Source organism: Episyrphus balteatus, chromosome 2 (genome assembly GCF_945859705.1).
Source record: "Episyrphus balteatus chromosome 2, idEpiBalt1.1, whole genome shotgun sequence".
NCBI classification, from domain to species: Eukaryota; Metazoa; Arthropoda; class Insecta; order Diptera; family Syrphidae; genus Episyrphus; species Episyrphus balteatus.
Window position 1 is genome coordinate 21717660 of NC_079135.1, and position 7498 is coordinate 21725157.

The 7498-nt window shown below is 26.9% G+C and overlaps 3 protein-coding genes across 4 annotated transcripts; all 3 read right to left on the minus strand.

The window, feature by feature from the left end:
• Positions 1-233: 233 nt before the first annotated feature.
• Positions 234-963, minus strand: LOC129909014 (degenerin-like protein asic-1). 2 transcript variants are annotated; one of them, XM_055985927.1, is made up of 4 exons: positions 866-963; positions 588-804; positions 398-525; positions 234-329 (listed from the first exon to the last, which is right to left on the minus strand). In XM_055985927.1, the coding sequence occupies exons 1-4, from the start codon at positions 924-926 to the stop codon at positions 325-327; spliced, it is 411 nt and encodes a 136-aa protein (XP_055841902.1). In that variant the 5' UTR covers positions 927-963; the 3' UTR covers positions 234-324. The 2 variants fall into 2 exon arrangements, with proteins under 2 accessions (XP_055841902.1, XP_055841901.1); XM_055985926.1 differs by having other exon boundaries at positions 238-525.
• A 93-nt stretch (positions 964-1056) lies between these two features.
• On the minus strand, positions 1057-3413 carry LOC129908318 (pickpocket protein 28-like). Its single transcript, XM_055984734.1, has 4 exons — positions 3241-3413; positions 1791-2033; positions 1521-1732; positions 1057-1361 (listed from the first exon to the last, which is right to left on the minus strand). The coding sequence occupies exons 1-4, from the start codon at positions 3411-3413 to the stop codon at positions 1057-1059; spliced, it is 933 nt and encodes a 310-aa protein (XP_055840709.1).
• A 1315-nt stretch (positions 3414-4728) lies between these two features.
• On the minus strand, positions 4729-6391 carry LOC129912462 (pickpocket protein 28-like). Its single transcript, XM_055990719.1, has 5 exons — positions 6131-6391; positions 5723-6058; positions 5535-5665; positions 5264-5468; positions 4729-5192 (listed from the first exon to the last, which is right to left on the minus strand). Exons 1-5 carry the CDS (start codon positions 6283-6285, stop codon positions 4949-4951), a joined length of 1071 nt encoding a protein of 356 aa, XP_055846694.1. The 5' UTR covers positions 6286-6391; the 3' UTR covers positions 4729-4948.
• Between the last annotated feature and the right edge of the window lie 1107 nt (positions 6392-7498).

A 7498-nucleotide genomic window follows, 5' to 3' on the forward strand; every position in this document is an offset into this window, starting at 1 on the left:
AACGGTCAAATAAAATATTTTTCCTGCTTCCGAAAATTGTAAGGGTAATTTTTGTGATAAAAAATAGCTTTTGAGACGTTTGATTGTGACTCTAAAGAAAAAACAACAAATTTACTTCACGTGTACACTTTTAAGATCAAATCAAGATTCAAATTTTATTCAAATAGTACTCAATTTCACACAAAGATTTATTCGTTTTTGCAACAATATATTAAAAAAAAATAATCAGTTCTAGTAATTAAAGTAGTATGGTTAACGGTTTCATACAATATTTCCACCAATTTCAGCTTTTTAAAGTCCATTCATTCCTGTTGTATTCTTCGCCTAGCCTTCAAATTCGTCCATAACCTTAAAGTAAAAAAGTATACAATTTCCATCAAACTCAAGATCGAAATACCAATAAAAAATCCCAATATTCCTCCACAATTTGCAATGAAATCTGTCCAAGTGTATAATTCAGAGAGTTTTAAAGCATTAAAGACATCTTCATCAAATTTAAATGTTATTTTAGTAGATCGTTTATCACTAAAAAAAGATGCAAGAAATAAAAGATAAAATTTGTATAAAACAAATATCCTGATTTGTACCTCAAACCATGCTCATAAGGAACTTGATGTTCAAGCTCTGCTTTATATTTAATGCTAATACATTCTGGCAAACAGCTATTAAAACAAGATTTCCGTTTACTGATAGCAGCCAATGGATTCATTTTCATTACAATTTGCAGGGACTTACGACTGCGTTCGATGGGATTTAAGCAGTTTAAATAATTTTTAACACCACAAACTGGATGAGATGAATTTCCTATTTTTTTAATAAATAAAAAATTATTCAATGATTTGAAAAAAAAAAAAAAAAAAATTACTTGGCATTGAAAACTTGACACATCCACAATTCATTAAAGTTTCATTCGCCATACATTCCATTTCACAATTAGCCTGTGTGTAGACTTTAAAATATCTCAAATACATTTCATTCTGAAAATAACATTGACGCCTTTAAAAAATTAAAATTTTATTACCAAACAATTATAAAAAAATAATTGAAATTTTCAAACTATTCTGGTGAATAATTCCTCAATTCCTCCGAAGTGGTCATAATTTTAGGTTTAATTATAAAAGACATTTCTTTATCCAATGGAATATTGATAAACTTATTCGCTACTTGTGATTCTTCTCCCGGTGTTTGAAGTATTAATTTGAAACCTTGATATGGCGAATGCCTACATTTTTTATCTTCATCGTCGATTTTATCTTCCAGAATTATGCTTAGACTTTCTTCATTTCCAGCTGATACAACACGATATGGAAATTTAACTAAATACTTGTAATAACCATTTTCTAAATCCCATTCAAGTTCATCTTCATTTTCATATTCTTCAACAAAGAATTCTTTTTTACGTAAATTGTAGCTTTTTTTTGTTGAAAATTTTGATTATTAAAAATACTTGTAAAAAATCTTGTAATTTACTTACAATTCTGATCGATAATATTCAAATTTAAATGAATTAAATGAAAAACAAATTCCTTCTTCAGTCAAAATAGTATCAAAGATTTTTTCACAACGTATTTCAGAGTCTCTCCAACGGCACAAGGTAATAGCTTCTTTTAATGTTGGAGCTGTCTTTAATAGAGCTTGAATTAGATCTGATGCATTGGTTAAATCTTTTCCATAATTAAGTGGAACGTTACTTGGTGCACAAGTTTGTGATATTGCCTCAAAGTAGTAATCCCTACAAAATATAACATGCAAATAATAAAACAGAAATGGAAAATTAATTTTTTTCTTACTCTTCTTTTGTTATATTTTCTCCATTGGAAAGTTTATTTAATATTTTTGTATAATTGAAGATGTTTGTGTGGGTTTTAGTTGCAGGACAAATTGTTATCAAAGGAAATGGTATTTCCCAAACGTTTGTCAAGTTTTCATCGAAAGTCAAAATGAAAGATTTATTGGTGTGTTTTTCCCAAATATTGCATAATAAATAGCAACATGTTGAAATTGATAAAATCACAGCAAGCAACCAGAAAATTCTAAAAAAAAAATAAAAAAACGTTAAAACTAAATTATAGATGAAAAAAAATCATAAAGTGTACTTAACTTAGAGTGTGTTTTTTTTTTGGTTATTCATTTCGGCTTGTTTATAATAAAACTAATAAATTACTTTTTTTTTATATTCATATTGCATTCTTTTACAAACTACACACAAATATTAAATAAATAAAATTTTTCTAAAAACTGATTTTAATTTTCACCAAATTGTAACTTGAACCACTGATGTCTTAGTAATAAAAAAAAAATATTTTTGTTTATTAAAACCTAATTTATATAGGCTACAAAATTAGTTTCCAACTCAAATCAAGTTTTCTTCTCAGCTCTTTTGTTTCATTTCGATGAAAGGTAAGGAGAAAAGGCTAATGTAATTAACTTTAGTTGATTGAGATTTTATATTTAACTATAGAAATAAAATTCCAATTTTGTTGGTTACCGGATCTTCAAAATGCCCATGACCAGCAACCGCAGTGTGGGAAGCACCGGATTCTCAGTTTGAAATTTCGACATGGTTGGCTTTTAAAAATTAATACATTTTTTGTAGGCATCCTAGAAATATGATTGAAGCGTCATATAAAAGGTGAAATAATAAGATCATAGATGATATAAATTTTTTTCTAGGTTGTCATATAAAAAAATGGACTTTAAGGTAATTGAAGAAAAAGAAGATTGATTTTCTTGGTGTTTTTTTTTTTATGAAAATTGATAGGGTTCAAAATATTCTAGCTCTTGTTGTGGATGTTGTGCAGACATGGTTGGTATGAATATTTTGAGCTGAAACAATATTCTTTGTTATTTAATGGCGTAATTTTTTTGTAAGCTTTTCATAAAAAAAAATGATATAATGAGAAAAGAAAAAAAAAAGTATTTGTTCTAGCTTTTTCTTGTTAACTATGATAGAATTAAAAAAGTTATTCCAATTTTAAAAAATCATACAGATCTTTAGCTTAAGTACTTTACTATAACATTTATTTTATCTTATAATTTTTTTACAAGAAAGTTGACAAATATATAATTTTTAGATCATTTTTTTTTTTTTAAGAAAACTAAAACTTAAAAAAGCTATTGGTAGTTTAATACTTTCAAAATTAAATATCAAGCGCTCTTATTTCTTTCATTTAACAAATGCCTTTTTTACGTCGTATTTGATTTTTTTTTTTTAATTTTTTAGGTCATACAAATCCTTACCTATCCAAAGCTGGTCTCTTTTGTTCTCCAATATATCGAAATCCATGAATTGAACTTTCTTCAAAATATTCGATGAATATTCCTTTAAGAGCTTGAAATTTTGTCCCATATTTAATGGTATTTCTAACAGAATCACAATCTGATGCTGAATCAGCATCTTTTAATGTTTTCATTTTATTATTGATTGAGAAAATCTTGTTTTGCGTTTGTTGTTTTTCCATTTAGTGTATTTTCTAACTGTAGCTACTTCTTTCTATCAATGCACTAAGTTTTCAACTGCAATAGCTTAGAACTTATGAACACGTATTTAAAAGCTACATATTTCTTTTATTATACATATACATATATTTATTTTTTTTCAAAATTGATTGTACTTTACGATAGGATATGCATAGCATATAGACATAGTATGACAATGTTTTAATTACGTGATATTAGCCTGCATAACGATATACCATATAGTTCATATCAAGCTCGATTCTTTTAAGTAATTGGTTGCTTACATTATTTATAATACAAATATTTTAAGTAAAAGAATTCTATAAACCTACAAATAGAATATAGTAAAGCCTTATGCAATATGAGTGTGTCAAGTTATTCAGGTGCTAATTAAGTGCTCTGCAAACAAAAAATGTACTTAAATATTTTTTTTTTTAATTTTCTTGAATAAATACTCGTCTAATATGAATTAAGGACCCTATTTCCGAGATTTTTCAATGAAACAAATATTCTTGTTTTCTATCTTGAATTTCGAATTTCTCAAAAAATTCAATTTTTTTTCCTAAAATTAGAGCTGAAAAATTAAGTGCTGGACTAATTTCTAGAAAAACGAAAATTAAGGGCGTGAATTTGTATGGAAAATGAGAATATTTTTTTATAATTGGAAAATCTCGAAAAATGCTTTTGAAAATCACTCAAATAAGTACATTTAAAAAAACAAATGTTTTTTTAGAAAGAAAAAAAAAATTTGAACTCTTTTTGGATTCGTAATGCACATAATTAGCAACTAAATACTATAATACTTAGCCCGATTTTGAAGGTATTTTCTGGTAATTATTTTAAAACAACTTTAAATCAAGTTAGCGGAGCATTAATTTTTTACTAAAAGTAGTGGAGTATTTAGTTTAATTTTGGGGTAGGAACTTAACTTGCAATAATAAAACTCATGTTCTGCTCACCTTGCTGTACTAATTTGAGGGACATTTGCCATAAAACTTTATATTTTTATGTTTAAATTTTTTCCGAGCGACTTAATAAATTAACAACTAAATTTTTAACTTAAATATAAATAAAAAACAATTAAAAAAAATTTTTTTTTCGGATTTAAAAAAAATTTTTTTTTTTTTTTTTGTTTGAAAATTGGACTTATATTTTTTTTTTTTAATTTTGGTTTAAGTTTTGATTTTTAGTACTTTTATAAAAAAAATTGTTTTTGAAATTTTATTTTTTAATGCATCATTATATCTAAAAGAAATCAAATTGCAAAAATTCTTGCAGCACAAATTCATTTAAAAATTTAAAATACATTATGTATACAATTTTCAAATTTGTACATAAGAGTTCTAAAAATTAAAGTAACTTGAACTAAAACAAAACTGGTAATCATTAATTTGATTAATGATTAATGGTAATAAATGATCATTAATCTGAATTAGGTACTGGTTACATTTTGTAATGAGAAATTACTGATCATTAATCATTAACCAGATCACTTCTTTTCCCAACATTGCTTCACATCTTGTATCTGTCTTCTTGCTTTCAAGTTCAACAACAGTCTAACAGTAAAAAAGTAAACAAGTTCCACCAAACTCAAAATCGAAACACCCATAAAAAGTCCCAGTAATCCACCACAATTTGCAATAAAATCTGTTATACTGTACAATTCTGTACGTATTAAACCATTGACAACATCTTCTTCGAATTTAATTGTCAACGATGTTAGACGAAACAAACTAAAACAAAATAAGCATTTTATCAATGAGAAAATCTTTAAGAATATTATATATATATATTTGTTTTGTACGTGTTGGTACCGCCATCACGAGGAGCTTGTAGTTCAATCTCTGCTTTGTATTTGATGTCAAAACAAGTTGGCAAACAATAACCAGTACATGCACTTTCACCAAAACCCTTTGTTTTAGCCATAAATTTCCAACTAACAAAATTATTTGCGACTTGATCAGCGCAAGACGATTTTTTCCATCCACAAATTGGATGAGATAAAGCTCCTTTTTTGGACAGAAGACAAAATTAGTTCAAATTGTTTAAAAAAAAAAAAATTATAATAACCTTACTGGGCATTGAAAATTTGACACATCCACATTTGGCAAGGGTTTGATTTGCCAGACATTCCAATTCACAGCTGGCTTGCGTATACTTTGTATAATACCTCAAAAACCGTTCATATTGATAGTAGCATTGGCGCCTTTTAAAGGTTTTTTTTTATAACAAAACAAAGGAATAAAATAAAAGATTTTCAAACCTCTCTGGTGTATAATGTCGCAATCCTTCAGAAGTTTTCATAATTTGAGCCTTGATTGATAACAAAATATCCTGATCAAATGGAATGTTAATAAAATTCTTTTTTACTTGTGGTACTTCTCCAGGAGTTTGAACAATCAATTTGAAATCCTGCGAATAAGTTCTACATTTATTATCTTCGTCTTCTATTTTATCTGTTGGATTCAGAACAAAGCTTTCCGTAATTCCTGCTCCAACTGCATGAAAAGGGAATGCTTCCAAAGAATATAGAGCTTCTTCATTGTAACCATGTTCAAGATCCCAGTCTATTTTGCGATCATTATTTTCAAAGTTGTTTCTTGATTTTGGTGAAATTGAAATATCAAATTATGTATGTTCAATCTAGTGAAATAATTTATAACTAACTTACAATTCACTCTGATAATTTTCAGATTTAATTAAATTGAATGAGAAACAAATTCCATCTTCTGTTAAAACAGGATCAAACAAATCCTTACAATTAATTTTATCTTTCCAAAAGCATCCAGACATTATTTCATCGAATGTTGGAGCAACATTCGACATAAGTTTGATGTATTTTGATGCATTCGGAATAAATTCGTTGGAATACTTTCCGTTATAATCAAATCCATGAATTGAACATAGTGTTTGGAATCCAAACTCCAAAAAGTATTGCCTTGAAAATATAGTTATTAATTTAAAACCAATAGCGATCTTGAAGCCATAATCATACTGATACTCATCTTTCGTTAAATATGTTGGCTCTTTTGTGAGATTCAAAGTTTTGTTGTGAATTTTGATTTGCGGACAAATTGTTACCATGGGAAATGGAATTTCCCAAACTGGCGTTAATCTTCCGTCTGAGGCCACCAGTACTGGATTATGGTTACGTTGGTCCCAAATATTGTAAATTAAGTAGCTGCATGTTGAAATTGACACAATTACAGCACCCAACCAGATTATTCTACAAAAAAATTACTCAAAATTTTTTTTGATGACACACAAATTTTGAAAATGTTTATAATTTTATACGTAGTTGTTGGAAAAGTGATTAAATCTTTAACCATCCCCATATTTTGTTATAATTACCTTTCCAAAGCTGAACGTTTTTGTTCGCCAACATATTTGAATCCATGAATTGACGTCTCTTTGAAATAATCATAGAATATTCCTTTAAAAGCTTGCAACGGGGTTCCATATTTAATGAGTTTCCCAATTTGATCAGCATTTGTTACTGAATCAGAACTCTCCATAGTTTATTTCACTTATTATTAAAACAATTATAAAAATTATTTTTTATTTATTTATTTTTTCTATCTTCCATCCACGTCAAAGATTACAAGTTTTGTGAAAAAAAATATTTCTTGGAATGTACTTTTTGTTTATTAGTTTTGAAATAGTTGATTTATTTCACCCTTTAATTACACCACAGGGATATTAAAATTTAAAATAAATGAAAAACTTAGATACAAATGCGAAGAGCAATAAATTATAATAAATATTATGGCACGACATGTCATGCAAGCGACACCCCAATAAGGTAGGTAGGTACTAGGTACAAACAAAAAAAAGAGAATAATAAAAAAAAAAAATCGTTTTTTAAAATAAAATAACAAAATCTGAAATCAAATTGAATTCCAAAACAAGTATACAGTTTTGATTGATATATTAAGATGCATTTTTAGAGAAAAAAAAAATTCAAAATCGTTAGAGCCGTTTTTTTATAAACTAATTTTTTATAAATAATTTTTTGGAAAAAAAGTTTAAAAATAAAATT

Coding starts and splice junctions, on each gene's coding strand:
- LOC129909014 (XM_055985926.1), bottom strand. CDS start 926: ATGGAATGTATGGCGAATGAAACTTTAATGAATTGTGGATGTGTCAAG. Junction 805..865: donor TGTCAAGTTTTCAATGCCAA/GTAATTTTTTTT, acceptor TTAAAAAAATAG/GAAATTCATCTCATCCAGTT. Junction 526..587: donor CCTTATGAGCATGGTTTGAG/GTACAAATCAGG, acceptor ATCTTTTTTTAG/TGATAAACGATCTACTAAAA.
- LOC129908318 (XM_055984734.1), bottom strand. CDS start 3,413: ATGAAAACATTAAAAGATGCTGATTCAGCATCAGATTGTGATTCTGTT. Junction 2,034..3,240: donor AAGAGACCAGCTTTGGATAG/GTAAGGATTTGT, acceptor TTTTTTTTTTAG/AATTTTCTGGTTGCTTGCTG. Junction 1,733..1,790: donor GAAAATATAACAAAAGAAGA/GTAAGAAAAAAA, acceptor TATATTTTGTAG/GGATTACTACTTTGAGGCAA.
- LOC129912462 (XM_055990719.1), bottom strand. CDS start 6,285: ATGTCGAATGTTGCTCCAACATTCGATGAAATAATGTCTGGATGCTTT. Junction 6,059..6,130: donor GAAAATTATCAGAGTGAATT/GTAAGTTAGTTA, acceptor ACCAAAATCAAG/AAACAACTTTGAAAATAATG. Junction 5,469..5,534: donor TGTCAAATTTTCAATGCCCA/GTAAGGTTATTA, acceptor TGTCCAAAAAAG/GAGCTTTATCTCATCCAATT.